The 16942-nt window shown below is 33.9% G+C and overlaps 1 protein-coding gene and 1 long non-coding RNA gene across 7 annotated transcripts in view; one reads left to right on the plus strand and one right to left on the minus strand.

Annotated features, from left to right (window-relative positions):
* Positions 1-16942, plus strand: part of LOC141381140 (uncharacterized) — a 686936-nt gene that overhangs the window by 122371 nt on the left and 547623 nt on the right. The gene's annotated exons all lie outside the window — the stretch shown is intronic.
* Positions 1-16942, minus strand: part of map2k4a (mitogen-activated protein kinase kinase 4a) — a 43467-nt gene that overhangs the window by 25741 nt on the left and 784 nt on the right. For 2 of the 6 annotated variants that reach the window (XR_015479677.1, NM_205736.2), the window contains 2 exon segments: positions 11362-11394; positions 2309-2402 (listed from right to left, as the gene is read on the minus strand). Coding sequence is in view for 3 of the 6 variants with exons in the window: in NM_205736.2 (NP_991299.2) it covers positions 2309-2402; positions 11362-11394 (127 nt within the window). In the remaining 3 variants the exon portion in view is untranslated. 6 annotated transcript variants of the gene reach the window in all.

Genomic DNA, 16942 nt, shown 5'->3' on the forward strand with positions numbered 1-16942 from the left:
AGCTCATCTATGGCGCCAATTTGGATTGGTCAATGCACTTATGTCGCATGTCTTTGGACTGTGGGGGAAAACCGGGGAAACCCACGCGAGCTTGGGGAGAACATGTAAACTCTACACAGAAATGTCGACTGACCTAGTAAGGACTTAGACCAGTGGCATTCTTGCTGTGAGGCGAAAGTGCTAACCAATGAGCCACCGCGTCACGCAATCCAGAAAAAGGGGAGGAGTAGGGGTGGAAGGGGGGATTCTTCAAGATAACTGAAGTAAGAAACTCTGGTTATTTTTTATGAGTTAGGAATCATCTGATTATTGAATCATGTGTTTAGCTAATGCGGGACCAGCCGTGGTCAATCATAAGCAGGTGATCCTCCCGAAAATAGTTTTTAAATAAACTTCACTTCTCAGATTTAAAAATAAAAGTGCTCCTTAAAGGTTGTTCTTAGATGCAAATCCACATGAAGAACACAGTACATTTTTTTAATTAGTAATTTATTTAGTTTAACAAGTTAAATTATACTTTTGGGCTGTTAGTTAGTTAGCTAGTTAGTTAGTTAGTTTGTTTATGTATTTATTTTTTATTTGTTGTTTGTTTGTTTGTTTGTTTGTTTGTTTGTTTGTTTGTTTTTTTGTTTGTTTGTTTTAATCCCAAATCATCAACATTGGCTTTATTCATAGTAAAACCTATACTAAATATACATTATATAACATGCAATCATATCAGTTTCTTAATAAGTATTCAAAGTACAAAAAACATACAAACAACAACACTGAAAAGAGTCATACACAATCTTTTTATTTGGTTAATGATAAACAGGCCGACATGGTGGCTCAGTGGTTAGCACTGTCGCCTAATAGCAAAAACGTTGCTGACTCGAGTAACCGCTAGGCCAGGTTAACATTTCTCTGTGGAGTTTGCATGTTCTCCCATTGTTGTTGTGGATTTCCTCCAGGTGCTCCGGTTTTCTCCACAGTCCAAAGACATGCAGTATAGGTGAATTGAATGGACTAAATTGCTCGAAGTGTGTGTGAATGGAAAGTGTATGGGTGTTTCCCAGTACTGAGTTGCAGCTGGAAGGGTATCCGCAGGGCCGGAACAAGCTGAACTGCCACTCTAGGCAAAGGAGGGCGCAGGTTGTGAGGGTAGTGTCGTGGACGCCGCTCTCTCTATTCTGCCAACCTAGACGCGGATATAACTGAGGGCGCAGGTTGTGAGGGTAGTGTCGCGGACGCCGCTCTCTCTATTCTGCCAACCTAGACGCGGATATAACTGAGGGCGCAGGTTGTGAGGGTAGTGTCGCGGACGCCGCTCTCTCTATTCTGCCAACCTAGACGCGGATATAACTGAGGGCGCAGGTTGTGAGGGTAGTGTCGCGGACGCCGCTCTCTCTATTCTGCCAACCTAGACGCGGATATAACTGAGGGCGCAGGTTGTGAGGGTAGTGTCGCAGAGGCCACCCTCTCTATTCTGCCAACCTAGACGCGGATATAACTGAGGGCGCAGGTTGTGAGGGTAGTGTCGCAGAGGCCACCCTCTCTATTCTGCCGCCCTAGAAGCGGATATAACTAAGGGCGCAGGTGGTGAGGGTAGTGTCAAGGACGCGGCCCTAGACGCGGATATAACTGTGGGCGCAAGAGGTGAGGGTAGTGTCGGGGACGCCGCCCTCCCGCCTAGGTCGCCTCTATGGGCGTGTGGGCCCTGGGTATCCGCAGCATAAAAACATATGCAGGAATAGTGGCGACCTCTGAAATGCCGAATGAAGCTTAATAAGTGAACAAATAATGATAAATAATCTAAAATTCCTCCAGTAGACAGCTTTTGAACATTGCCCTTAAAATATTTCCCAAATAAAAACATTCTCTGACATCATTTAAAATACACATTCTATTAAATTGCAGTTTCTATTAGGCTCTATGCTTGATTCTGATTGGCTGATGAGCATTCTCTGGTGTGCAGTTATTTTTAGATAAATGCACAGATAAAGTAGTTCCGGCATGTTTGGAGTGCATTACAGCTACACATCACTAAACTGAATGATTTATTTCACAACTACAACAGCCCAAAAATGGCAATAAAAAACACAACAGAAGGCATTGGATGGCTTTGGATGAGATGTGTGAGAAACTAGTGGCTGTGGGAACCAGAGTATACGCAGAATAATGTACTCCGGGCCATTGGATTATTAGGGCATAATGCACATTCATGTTTTTACGCCCATTTACTATGTAATGATACAACTGCCCATCATTAATTATTGTTTAAATAATACATTATCTGCATGTGTAGGTGTGAGAGACGATCCATACTCACATGTGTGGGTTCTGGAAAGGAAGTCCGGAAGTGATTCTGGAAGTGGTTTTGATTGGAGGATTGGCAAAATTTAACTTCAGGGCTTTACGTTTACCTGACAGAGGAGGAAGAGACCGCCAAGATAAAACAACACATTTGGGAATAAAAAAAAAACATTTTATATACTAACAAACAAACACAGACAGCATGAAGTAGGGCTGCACAATACTGGGAAAATATGCCATATTATTGTCGAGTGTAGTGATAACGATATTTCTTATAATATAACTAACTCGCGAAAGCTATTTTATCAACTACCAAATAATTTATTAAGTTGTAATATATTTATAATTTATAAGTTATGATGATACTAAAATAAACGGGTAAAACATATTTATTGAAATAATAAAATATTAATAACTATGTAAAGGCACAAACATTTATCGTGCTTTGACACCACTGCAAACGGGAGTGTAAAAATTTGTTTATTAATGGTGGCCGCCACTGATGATGTCAAGGGACATGTTTACTTGTGTCCAAATTAAATAAACCAAATAAAATTTTTAAAAAGTAAAATTTAAAAAAAAAAGATGTTTGCTGACTGTTTGTTCAAACTACTTATTAAAATATCTGAAATGATTCAATTCTTGAGGGTTTGTGTACTTAATTGTGTTCAATTTACTTTAATTTGAAAAAAATAATAATAAAAAAATAAGTTAACCTAATCGAACACAAATCGATTGTGTGGAACGCAGTATTTTTTAAGTCTAATTAGTCAACATGCTGTTTATAGAAGACATTTGGGTTTCATGCTGCATTTCACATTAAAAACTGGGAAATCCAAATTGTACTAACTCTGCTTTTGTTTTGCTTGGGAACTCGTGATCTGAACCAAAGTTGATCGCACTCCATTCTCATCAACCGACATGTACATTTTGATAGGCTCCTGCCGAAACACATCATAGATCATTACCATAAAGTTGACCTAATTTCAAACAATTGGTCATAACTGTAATCACGATTATTTAAATTGGTAATCAGTGGGCCATAAGTCCAAAAAGTTCACTTTCACGTGTCGTTTTATTCTTAACTCTTCATGTTTAATTATTTCTCTATAACACAGAGCGGTTAATGTGAGTAATAAACAAACGCCATGTTTTGACATGTCTATGCATGTATTTGTCCATTAAGGTGCTCAAGTATACTTTAGATCAGGGGTTCTCAACTGGTTTGGCCATGGGACCCACATTTTTACATGGTCATCAAGCCGCGACCCAAATTTTTAGGAACTATAATACAATTTTAAGAATTATAATTAATTTGTATTTATTTGTTAACACACACAAGTAGTGACAGATAAATCATAAGAAAATCACCAAGACTTACAAATAAACAATATTTTATTGCTGTCATTTAACGAAATATATGAAATTATTGAAATATTACAAAGTAAAAACGACAAAAACAGTAAACAGTGGTTAGGGTAAGGAAAGGTTCAGTTACCATGAACTAAACTGAACTGTTAATAAAACATTTTGTCTGGTTTCTAAATGTCGTTTTAATTTTAAAAGTTTTGTGCTCTCTTGTGAGAGCACCTCGCTACTTATGACACACTGAGGTTTTAAAGGGTCACGAAACACCAAAACACATTTTTTGAGCTGTTGACAGTCATATATGTGTCCCACACTGCTAAAAACACTATTAGGACACCTATATTTCACTAAAAAGTGTAAATTGGTTGTTTTTGCGTTATTTCAAGCAAATTCGTACTTCCGGTTTGAAACAAATTTTTGAGGCTGCGTCACGGCCATGACATAATAGCGTTGTATTCCAGCGTGCAGACTGGGCGTCTGTGCCAGAGTGTGCCTTATTACGTCTTACAGTGTGATGCATTAATGCATGAGTAAAGCTTGGTTCAAACCAATCAGCGCGCTCTATTGTGCAACTTCATTAATATTCATTTCTGTCAGTGTTTAGACGACAGACCCACCACGTTGTGTTGGCAAAACAAGCATGAAGTGTTGCTTTTATAGTTTGCTGCAGTTAAGTTTTGTTTTTCATTTTCTCTCTGTGAGAGCGCAGCTGGAGTGTGAATTAACAGTGTACGCGACGCTGCTGAAACGAGGGGGTTTCATGGCCCTTTAAGTCTTTTTTTCATTGTCAATTTATGTAAATTAATACTTTACATAGTCCGGGTCGTACTTGCGCTTCGACATTTGTTTCTATAATTGGTCGTACACGCATTTCAAAATAAAAGTCAAAATGAGTTAAAAATTAAACTTTTGTTGTAATTTTGTCCACACACTCCGCGACCCACTGAAAATGTTCCCGCGACCCACTTTTGGGTCACGACCCACCAATTGAGAAACACTGCTTTAGATGTAAGGCGGCATGTGTACACAACAGCATGCGTTCTCTTTCGTGCTTTTATAAACAGGAACAAATCGAATACACAATCAATTGAGCTCATTCCATGCTGCAAAAGTCACGTTATTTCTACTAATTTTCATGTCAAACAAATGCGCACTGCTAGAAAGGGGGCGGGATATGACGCAAAAATCTAAAATATGAGCCAAAATCGATAACAAAACTGAATTTCGATTAATTGCAAAGCAACACCTTGATCCTTTCGCCAAAACTCGACAGTCGCCACTGCATTTTCTAATAAAAATGAATCACGTTCAGTTATTTTGACGCTCACGTTCGTGGCGGTGTCAACTCATGGTTAGACTTTTAAACATCACAAATAACTAGAAACCTTTGAAACGTAAACTCTGATTCTTATTAACTCTCTTTATCTCCCAACAACACTGTTACTTTCTGCTCTAGGTTTACCTAACAGCACCTACTGGAAAAGTGGGGATAAAAATAGTAAAGGTCCTATGTGATAGTTTTTCAATATATTGTGCAGCCCTACCATGAAGATAAAGTTGCAGGTGTCATTTATTCTGGGATGAGATCTCAAACTAAGTCATGGAGGATGTGGAAGGACAAAAGTTCACCAAAGACATGCACATCTGAGCACCAGGAGAGAAACCCAAAAGCCAGATTTCCTAAAGTCGTCGGGACATGCTGTGGGTTTGAGACATCTTCATCACACAATGTGGAAAAACGGGGAAGACAATGATGGCTTTAGGAAATCTGGCAGCAGAGGAGAGTGACTGCGGTCCCGCATGCTCAAACCCTACGTTTAACACTAGCACATCTTTCCACCAATCTATTCCACTCGCGGCACGCAAGATGAATAAAAAAAAGATCTGATCAAATCCAGACAAAACAAAACGAAAAAATAGACAGAAGGAACTTACCTTCACCTCATGCCAAACCCGACACAAACCCAAACACTAAAATAGGTCTTAAAGGGATAGTTCAACTAAAAATGATAAGGTCACTACATCTTGGATGGCCTGAAGATGAAAAAATTTCAGGAAATGTTTGGGTGAACTATCCCTTTAAACTTTGTGCACACTTTGCACAGTGTACAAGAGATTCATCATCCATTACGAGCACTAAAATGATCCATCTCAAAAAGAGAAGCCAATGCAAACAATTCCAGAACTAGGGATGCACCACAAAAATGCTTTCATCAGAGGGAGATCCAAACCAAAAATGAAAATTAACAAAATAATAATGATAATAAAAACACAGTAAAACTAAAAATTAAAACACTCATGTTGTAGTTATTCATTTATTTTGTTCAGGTTGTCTGTTTTAAGGTGATTAATTAAAGCAGTCTACACTGTAAAAAGCGTAAACTTAAACAAATTACTTCAACTTGTTACAAAGAAATTAATTAAGGTTGACAAACTTAATTTACAACAGTTTTCATTAATAAATTAAGTTAGTTCTTTTAGGTGTAACACGTTTAATCATTTATTTAAGATAACAAGAATGGTACAGTACATACAGTCCAGTACAAATAATTTCCTTACCATGTTCATGTAATAATACTTTCAATGTTTTGTGGCACGTACAAATAGTGTTTACTATTAATAACGAACAACGTACACTTGCCATAAATAAATTACTTAAACGCCTCCGCACTAAAGGATTAAGACTTTGTTTCTAGGTGTAACAGAAGTTTGCGACATTGGGCACAAATGGGACGGGATGTGAATGGACAGAAATATACAGTAGCTGTAAATACCCTGCTACTTGTAAATGAAGATGAAATAACGAAATAAAGCATTATAATTCCTTTATTAACCATTCAAATTTTTTAACAAGCTTTATTATCATTCAATAATAAACTTGTTAAAAAACAATGAGGATTCATTTTGGAAATTAAAACTAAATAAATAAAAGTGCATACATACACATACACCTGTATGTTTGAGGGCATGCAAGTTTTGCACACGAACAGAGGAAATCGGCACGCAAGCAAATAAATTTGCATGCTTGTATTACATGAAAGCGGTTTCGATTTGAAATACTGCGCCCACGACGTTCGTCATTGAAATAACGCCATAGGTAGTTAGAAGATCTGTGTAAAAGGGCTGCCACCACAACTGGAAAAAATCCTTGAAGAAACACTGAACTTAATTTATTACAAAAAATGACATAATTTAGATTTGTCAAACTTAATTCATTTAATTGTAACAAGTCAAAGTAGTTTGTTTAAGTTTTACTTTTTTTACATTGTATGTAATATTTTGGATATGTCATCTAAAAATATGGCATAATATTATTATATAAAATATTCGGATCATGGTGAAAATATATAAATAGGCAAATGGTTTTGGTCACTGGTTCCACTAAAATTCTTTCTGATGATAATTATTGATTTTAAACCACAATTCAGTGCTTAATTTTCATTAAGGAAACATTCATTAACCAAACAAAAGTGACATTGATTCACATTAAAAATCAAAAAGTCAAATCACTAAACCACTAAACCATACGTTGTTTTACTAAAGTCATTTTTTTTATTAAAAAAAATATTAAACTCAAGTGGAAAAAGACACAGATTGTTAACCTAATCTAATTAAATTATGTAAAAAATGTAAATAAAATAATTATTTAAATTAAATAATTATTTAATAAAAATTTTATTGAAATATCAATATACTTAAAACCATATTATGATATAAAGATATTAAAAATATATTTGTTAATGTAGATAATCTGGCTTCATCCTCTATTTATGTGACTTAAAGTAACATTTTAGCTTACAATTGCATTTCTGGTCAGCAACCCTACAGTTATTTCCTACTTTAATGCTCAATCCAATTTAATGCTCTTCCATTTTCTGCATTTTTTTTCTATTATAATCATTTACAGGGCAGTTTCAGCTCATCTCACAACATACAGTTGCAGATTTTAAGCTTGACACATGATATAAAGCAATTCTGTGGGGGACTTTCAGAATGTAATTAACCAAAAAAAGTATAAAACTATAATTCAACGCTTGTAGTCCAACATATTAATGTCAATGACAAAACAAAAATATAGCATTTGACAAAAACAAAAGAAAACATAAAACCAAAAACACAAAAATAACCCTTGAGATTCACAAGAACAAACGTGAAAATGGGGGTAAACAAATTAAGGCTAATTTTCCCTCCACCGCAAGAATGCGAGGATTCGAATAGCAGCGGGGCAACATTTTTCTGAAATCTCACGGCATGTGCGTCCATGTCCCAACAAGCTCGTGTTTGTTCCAGATGCACATGCCAAAAAACATCCAGCAGTGCTTGAACACTAAACAAAATGCACACCAAAGATTTCTACAACCCCCCTCCAAGGCCATATTCACCGCACTGGTTAGTAAAAAGCTGTCTAAAACACCCGAAGAAACAACCACCAGAGCTTCCATTACTGTGTGTGTGTGTGTGTGTGTGTGGCTGAAACACCAGAGACTGATCAACAGAGGAATACATGCATGATTATTGAAGACGTCTGCATAAAAGGCTGATTTCTGTGAGTTTAATCTCTTAATCCAATGAAAGAGAGGACCAATCAACCGTCCAAGAGTCAATCGTTTTGCTCCAAAGTCAATGGAAGCTCAAAATTGTAGACTTGTGCCGATTTCTCACTAGCGCGAAGTAGTGTTTGATTGTGCAAAAGTTTAAGTCCACCACCAGATTTGTAGTTTAGCAGGTTTTGGTTGATGGCGTTATGTTTTGGTCTCCCTCTCTCTCTCTCTGGGGAATGTGTACACTAACGTTTAAAATACAATATGGTTTCTTCTGGGAAAAGTCAGTATTTGGTGTGATCTCATTAGTCCTATGCCACTCTTTTTTGGGATACTGTCCTGAAGTTTTCTGAAAAAAAGCTAGGTAATATTAGATTTCTTTTTGAACTAATAAACATTGCTCTTTATACTATTATATAAAAAGTTTGTCTCATCTGATTTGTATCATAATATTCAGGTCTGGACTCTCTGTAGGCCATTTCATAACAGTCTGTGTTGGAGAGAGAAAAAAAGCTAATAAACCAGGGTCATCTGAATACTATGATTCAGGTGTGGACTCTGTGTAGGCCATTTCATGACAGTTTGTGTTGGAGAGAAAAAAAAAGCTAATAAAACAGTGTCATCTGACTTTTATGATTCAGGTGTGGACACCGTGTAGACCATTTCATGACTGTATGTGTTGGAGAGAAAAAAAGCTAATAAAACACAGTCATCTGAATATTATGATTCAGGTCTGGACTCTGTGTAGGCCATTTCATGACTGAGTGATGGAGAGAAATAAAGCTAATAAAACAGTCATCTGATTATTATGATTCAGGTCTGGACTCTGTGTAGGCCATTTCATGCTGTAAAGTTTTTAAATTTAGGGTAGAATTTGTATTGTTTGATGTACTTTTGTGTATTATGTGTGACATGCTTGTATGCTGCAACCAAATTGTCTTTGGGAAATGAATAAAGACTGACTAATTTCATGACTATCTGTGTTGGAAAGAAAGAAGCAAATAAAACACAGTCATCTGATTATTATGATTCAGGTATGGACTCTGTCTAGGCCATTTCATGACGGACTGTGACGGAGAGAAAAAAAGCTAATAAAACAGTGTCAACTGAATATATGATTCAGGTCTGGACTCTGTGTAGGCCATTTCATGACTATCTGTGTCGGAAAGAAAAAAAGCAAATAAAACACAGTCATCTGAATATTATGATTCAGGTCTGGACTATGTGTAGGCCATTTCATGACTGCCTGTGATGAAAAACAAATTCTAATAAAATGCAAACAGTCATGAAATGTCCAACACAGAATCCAGACCTAAATCATAATATTCAGATGACTGTGTTTTATGAGCACTTTCTGTGTTTTGTTTTTTCCAGACCTTAATATATTGATAAATCTCAGATAAAACAGCCTTAATATAAAGAGGAACTTTGGGAAATGACGAAAGAAATCTAGTATGACGTGTTTGTTTGTTTTTTTTCTTTTTCAGAAAATGTCTTTTTCTCTCAAAATATGATTTCACAGCTTTAGCAGTGTGCTTAGGATCATTATCATACTAAGAAATAAAACTATTCTCAATCAAATGCTTTCCAAAATTATGCATTCAATTATGCATATAACATTCATAATACCATTCATGAAGACAATATTGCAAACACCACTGAAATAAAGCTGTGAAGCAGAACAGACTTAAATTACTCTCCAAATTATTTTGATAAAAAAAATGTAATATTTATTAAATAAATCAAATTATTTTTATTCTGAAAACATTTAGACTAAGCCATTTCTCTCTAATCTGCATTTTCTGTTTAAAGACTGAGTTAAAAAATACCTTTATATATGGTCAAACCATTGATATAACAACAAATGTACTGGTGGTATAAGACTTTTGCACAATACTGTTTGTGGGTTATTTAATGGCTTATCATAACGCAATCTAGACAGAAAGATGGTCAGAATATTGCTGATACAGACATAATACAGTCTGAAGGCATTTACAGAAACACTTGTTGTTCATAATATGCTTGCAAGGCTGAAATATCTTAATGAAAAGTTCCCAAATTAATTCCAGTTCTCATTTATATTTCGAAAACATGCACATGATATTTTGCTCTCTTTTTAGAGTCAAATGGCATCAAAATACCTTAAAGATGAGAAAACATTATGCCATAGAACATTTGTTTGTAATTACTATTTAACTAATTAAACTATTGTTAATATTACTGTCAATTCGATTCATTAAAATATCTTCATTTTTGCATATAAAAAATATAAAGTGTGTGTTCATTACATAAGATCATTATTTATTACTATTATAACTTTATTAAACATGATTGATACCATTTTTGACTTTATAATAACTAAAATGTCTCTTAAATAAATAGTTTAAAAGCATACAAATTCCCAATAAATACACACAACCTAAATGTTAATATTTTTGGGATACTGTCCCGAAGTTTTCTGAAAAAAAAATAAAATAAAGAAATAAAAAACTACTAAAAATGCTACAGATTGTTTTTTTTTTTCGTCATTTCCCAAGGTTCCTCGTTATATTTTATATTTGAGGTTTTATACTTAAGGTTTATATTATTATATATGGACAAAGATATATATTTTTATCAGATATTAATCATAATTTTTAGGTCTGAACTCTGTGTAGGCAATTTCGTGACTGTCTGTGATAGAGAGTAAAAGAAATACTAATAAAAATGCACAATCATGAAATGGCCTACACAGAGTCCAGACTTGAATAGAAGGATACATTTACTAAAATTAAATTTTAATACAATAATAGCTTTATATTAGATTTAATAATTATTATTTAATCAATAATTGGTTATCAATTGTTAAATATTATTCCTTTATTCTTTTATCACTATTATAATCTTTTGTTCTACTGTAGCAGGTTTAGTATGGTAGTAATGCTTTTTGTTAACTTTTTTGAGAGGGGAAAGGTCATGTTTCAATAATAATACAACATCTTCTTTCTTTCCTTTTTTGGAGCAAAACTATCTGCAAAGTGGATCCACCCGCCACCATCAGCATGCAGAACAACAACCGGCACAAGTCTATCAGAGCCCACATGTGGATAGATTAGTGTTGGCCAGAGGACAGGCTTCCCCAAAACCAGTGGACAGACACGGTTCAGAAAGATGTTCTTACTTGGAGGAAGTCCAGACAGGTTTATCTGAAACCCTGGTGGCGAGAAGAACAACGAACACATGGTTTAAACTGAAAAAAAAGATCAACACAACCTTCTCTTCAAAACAATCCTCAAAATCCAAAAAAACGAGCATCTGAACCTGACCTAAAGCAAAAACCTTTGTGCCGGGATGTGCATCAGTGAACCGATAAACATGGGAAATGTGTGTACATGCAGAGGAGATTCACTCACAACAGCAAACCGCAAAAATAATGATGATCAGCAGAACACAAAATAAAGGAAAATACCAGAATGAGGAGAAATGAGGAAGAGAAAATACAAATGAAAACAGTTCTGGGTTTAACGGTTTTGCAGGGTCTCACCGTAGTCCAGCATCAGGGAGGATTGTGGGTAAGAAGAAGCAAGAGATAAAGGGAGAGAAATATCATGAGGGTGAAATACTGCGTTTCATTGGTTAAATATCAGATTTGAAAGAATCCAGATGGAGTTTGACATCGACAAACCATTAAAAAGGCTATTTTGGGGGAAAAACTGCATGTTAGGTTATGAAAACATTGATACAGGATTTATTCTGCAATTGTTAGTAAATTAAGAAGTAGCATATTAAATTAAAGATGACACATTGTAATTCTGAAATGTACTGCAGTAATCTAATTTTTCAACATTTTCTCAAAAGAAGTCATTTTTACAGTGTAATACTGAGGACGTTTTGCAACACAAAACCATAATGAAGATTTGTGTCATGTCTTATGCAACAGCTTTATCTGTACGCTTCATAAATCATGTGAGTTTACTCTTCCTGTGAGTGTATGTGACGCCAATGAAAGAACTTCCCAAACAAAGCAGATTCACAACATTTTCAGGAAATACAGTAAACATGGTGGACATTTTGGAGAAGAACACAAAGTTTAAAAGCAAAACTGATGAGCTTTTACACTTAAATCAATTGTAAACGTCGTCCTGGAAGTAAAATTGAGTGTAAGCCTGGGTTCATACATATATACTCATGTTTAAAACCATCAGCATGAAATTAAGAGCCTTTTGCACCTGGTGTTTTGCAAGATTATTTTAGTAAAGGAAAACTAAAATTGTCGTTAAGTGAAATGAAGTCATTTAAGTTCGCAGTTATAGTGAAACTGAAACGAGCATTTAAATGAAACAAAAACTAACTGAAATAGCAATAATTATCAAAAATATTTATCCTTTTCACAATTACTCATTCTCTGGTAAAAAGTCTAGCTGCGTCCCAAATGGCACACTATACACTATGCACTATGTACTTATGCACTTACACACTCAACAGGATAGTATATGTATGTAGTGTCGTCCCGAATGGAGCACTAATGTTTTTTTTTTACTAAGCGGAAATTCAAACCGTATCCCTGATGACACTTGACAATCGCTAAATTAATGAAATAAATAAGCAAACTATCAAATAATACCTGTCATAAGTATAACCGCATTCACCATCGGGAGCAGGCCCGGATTGGCTAATCGGGAGGACCGGGAGAATTCCCGGTGGGCCGGTCCGTTTTTTGGCCGCGAGGGCCGGTGTCCCTAGCTCCAGAATCTGTTGCTCTCAGCAGTCAGACTTTTTAAATTTATTTATTTACTTGACCACAGCCTTTTTATTCATTATTTTACTGCAACTCTTCTCTTTTCATCTATTTTAATGATTATAAAACTCAGTTGTGTCTCTTTTCTGAACACAGTTAATGTGGTCCAGCGGTTAGCACGTTCGATCCTCGTTAGAGTAACTTATTGTTTTCATTTTTATTGTTAAGACATATAATACTGTTAGGGTTGTTGAACATTTGAAGTTCTAAAGCAGCTGTTTTCTCAAAAAAAGACGTGATAGTGTCATTAGAAACTGATTTGGAAATGACCTTATTTTAATATAGTCAGTCGTCCATTAATACACACTTCATTTTACCGGCTGTAAGAGTGCATCATCCGGGTAATTAAAGTGCACTTATTATTTTTAGAGTTTTCAGTGTGAACACACTACTTACACTGTTTATACTACAAAATGGCGTAAAATAGTGCTTAAGTATGCGAATTGGGACGCAGCTTCTGACCTACGGCTATTTAGAGAAGCACCAGTAGATGGCGCTTTTACAACCAAAAACTTCTTTTCATTTATAATTTAGACTCTACATTGCGTATATTACGATGTGACTATTGTGAATATGACATTGCGATTTTAACGCTGAAATGATATATTGAGCAACCCTAGTTTATAGTAAATAAAAAACAACAGTTGGTCAAAAAACATTTTTGTTCACTGAAATAAAATTGTAAAAATTTGCAGTAAATGAAAAACTAAAACTAACTGAAACGAACAACAGTCACGGAAAAAGTAACCGCAATAACATACAAAATATCAAAATTAATAATCGTTTTCAGAGTTACTCCTTCTCTGGTGAAAACTCTGACCTACGGCTATTTAGAGAAGTACCAGTAGATGGCGCTTTTACAACCAAAAACGTATTTTCATTTATTATTTAGACTCTACAATGTGTATACTACGATGTGACTATTGTGAATATGACATTGTGATATCAACGCTGAACCAATATATTGAGCAACCCTACTTTATTATTATTCACTCTAAGGTTAACTTTTTAAATGACTGGTCAACCGTTTTTCCAACTAGACACTTCTGATTCAGTGATGTGACTATTGCGGATTCACACATTGTGATATCAATAATGAAACAATATATTGTGTAACCCTAATACCTATACATTAACAAAATGCTATGAGTAGGGCCAGACAGAATCTGCAGACATTTTTTGGCTATTTCTGTGCAGAATTTTGTAAAAAATCTGTAGATTTATGAATGATTTTGGGAGTATCATAACAAAAACCTTAAGATATGAAATAAAAAATAATATCTTTTTAACTTGTATTTAATGTTTACAATGCAAATACAATCAGATCCACTTATTTGGTAAACAAAGCAAGTGTCTCATATAATATATATATATATATATATATATATATATATATATATATATATATATATATATATATATATATACTAAGAGACTGAAAATATTACTGTTCAAACTGCATTGTAAATAAATCATAAATCATTTTCATATTAGTCAATATTATTACTGAAATTAATTTTAAAACTGAATAAATATAAATTTACACAAGTAAATTTAGAAGATTCTTTGTGGCCTTAGGCAATACCATTTATACCGATATACAGTAGTTTGTAAAAGTGCATCAGAAGAAAAGAGTGCAGGACACAAAATGAGCTGCAGCAGGAAAAGTGCATAATCCAATTTGTCCTAAACATGAGTCATGCTTTATATCAAGGCAGGTAAAGCAACTTGTAAGATTTAGTTAACACGTGTAGCTTAAAGCATCAGATGCTCCATCTGACAGACACTTTTACTCCTGTCAGATTATCAACTTCTGCTGTTTCAGGTGTGTTTTTTTCCTCTATTACTCAATGTTTTCCTTATAAGAATGCACTCAACAAAATGGAGAAATATTTTTTTATTTCAGCACTGATTGGTAGCTTGATCTTTTTACAACACTAGATTATAAGGCTATGTATTTTATGCTTATGTGGTAATTATGTGGTATCAAAAGTTTTTTTTTTTCTTACAATGTAAACAGAATCAAATAGAAAACCGTGATCACATAACCAGGATACAAAATGAACCAACAATTTTGTGAACCATTCCCATCCCTAGTAGGAGTCAAATCATTCTAAATAAAACACACATTTCACACAAAAAAACACAGTTTCGTTATTAACAAATAATTTATATATACATATATTTAAAAATAAATAAAACCTATCAAATATCAGACAGAAAAAAGACGGAAATATATATATATAATAATTATATATATATATATATATATATATATATATATATATATATATATATATATATATATATATATATATATGTATATATAATTTATTTATTTATTTTTTTTTTTTTGTGCATATCACCAGCTCCAGATCAGATTGAAAGAAAAAATACATCTTAATACCAAGTACAAACAGGGCAGGGCCAGCCAAAGCATTTTACATATTTTATTTTTAACATATTCTAACATTTTTTAAAAAATATATAACAGTAAATAACTTTAACACAATCAATTTTTTAATTATGATTTTTGTGAGATTGACATCAACATGCAGCAGATTGGCTACGTACAGAAGGCTGTCAAATGTTCTCATTTAACTTAATCAAATAATTTTTTTAATCTAACACGCACAGATCATGTCAATAAATAAAGCCCAAAACATTGAATATAAAGTAACAACACGATCTACACAATTATGGCTGCAATTCAAAATGAAACACTAGTTTGGACAGAACACTACGACAAATGAGACAAATTTTAGTCCAAATCAAATGCATAGCATAAAAAAAGTCTATAGTATTTTGATAATAAAAAGCTGAAAGAACTTCAAAAATGTCACTAATACTACAATCTGTCTTTTTTTAAATGTTATGATTAACACAATACAAACAGATTTAAGTTCAGACCTGATTGCTGATTGTTCAAACCTGAATATGTGCACATTCAGACTTTCTCCTTAATAATATAATCTCAGAAAAGTATTATACTTTAGAATCTAAATAGTGAAATCATATTCACAGCCAATGACCATCAAAATACAACATTGTTGCAAATGTTGATTCGAAGTCTTAAATGTGTTTTCAGACCGAATATTCAAAGTATTTTGGTAAACAATAAAAGGAACAATACACTGAGTGAATGTGCGAACATAAAACCAACTTTACCTCACTGCAAACCTGCAACCTTCCAGTTACCAACCCACATCTCTAACCACTACTACACCAGCCATGTCCAAAAATGACTCATTGAAAGGGTCATATTTCAAGCTATAATTAGCACTAACTAGCCTATAAATATCCATATGTGATGTGAAATACAGCGAGAGATTCACAGTCATACTTTGATGACAGGTTAATGCCCACATTCTTCCTTAAACACCAGCTATTGTAGATAGCGATCTAAATGACTAACATTCAATCATGAATACATCATAAATCCAGCTAAATTATGATCATAAACATGTTTATATAAGTTCACGGCAGGAGTTTGCAAACTGTGGGCTATGAGAAGCTAAAGCAGTACATGGAAAATATAATGTGTATATATAAATAATGTAAAGCATGTGAAAATAAACGCTTATATAAGGTAAGAGTAAAATAAATGCTTATAAGGTAAGACTAAAATAAATGTTATATTAAATAAGTAAATGAATAACTATAAATAACTAATAGATTAAAATAAATACATTTAGATTTAAACAAATGTGTAAATATGAGAATTATTTTTTTAAATAAATAAATAAACATCATAAAAGTAAATAGTAAATCAATTAGCAAACTAATAAACCAAAAATAAACTACTCATTAGACATTCGTAATATGTTTATTATCTTTCACTGTATAAATTGGGTCTTTCTTCATACAAGAAACAACATGTAAGCCTATTAATATTAATATTGTGCGTCTATGAATCGAAAATCTTGAAAACAACTGGCTTGTGTGATGGAGAAGTCATCCAGGT

Source organism: Danio rerio, chromosome 3 (assembly GCF_052040795.2).
Source record: "Danio rerio strain M-AB ecotype USA chromosome 3, GRCz13ab, whole genome shotgun sequence".
Taxonomy (NCBI): domain Eukaryota; kingdom Metazoa; phylum Chordata; class Actinopteri; order Cypriniformes; family Danionidae; genus Danio; species Danio rerio.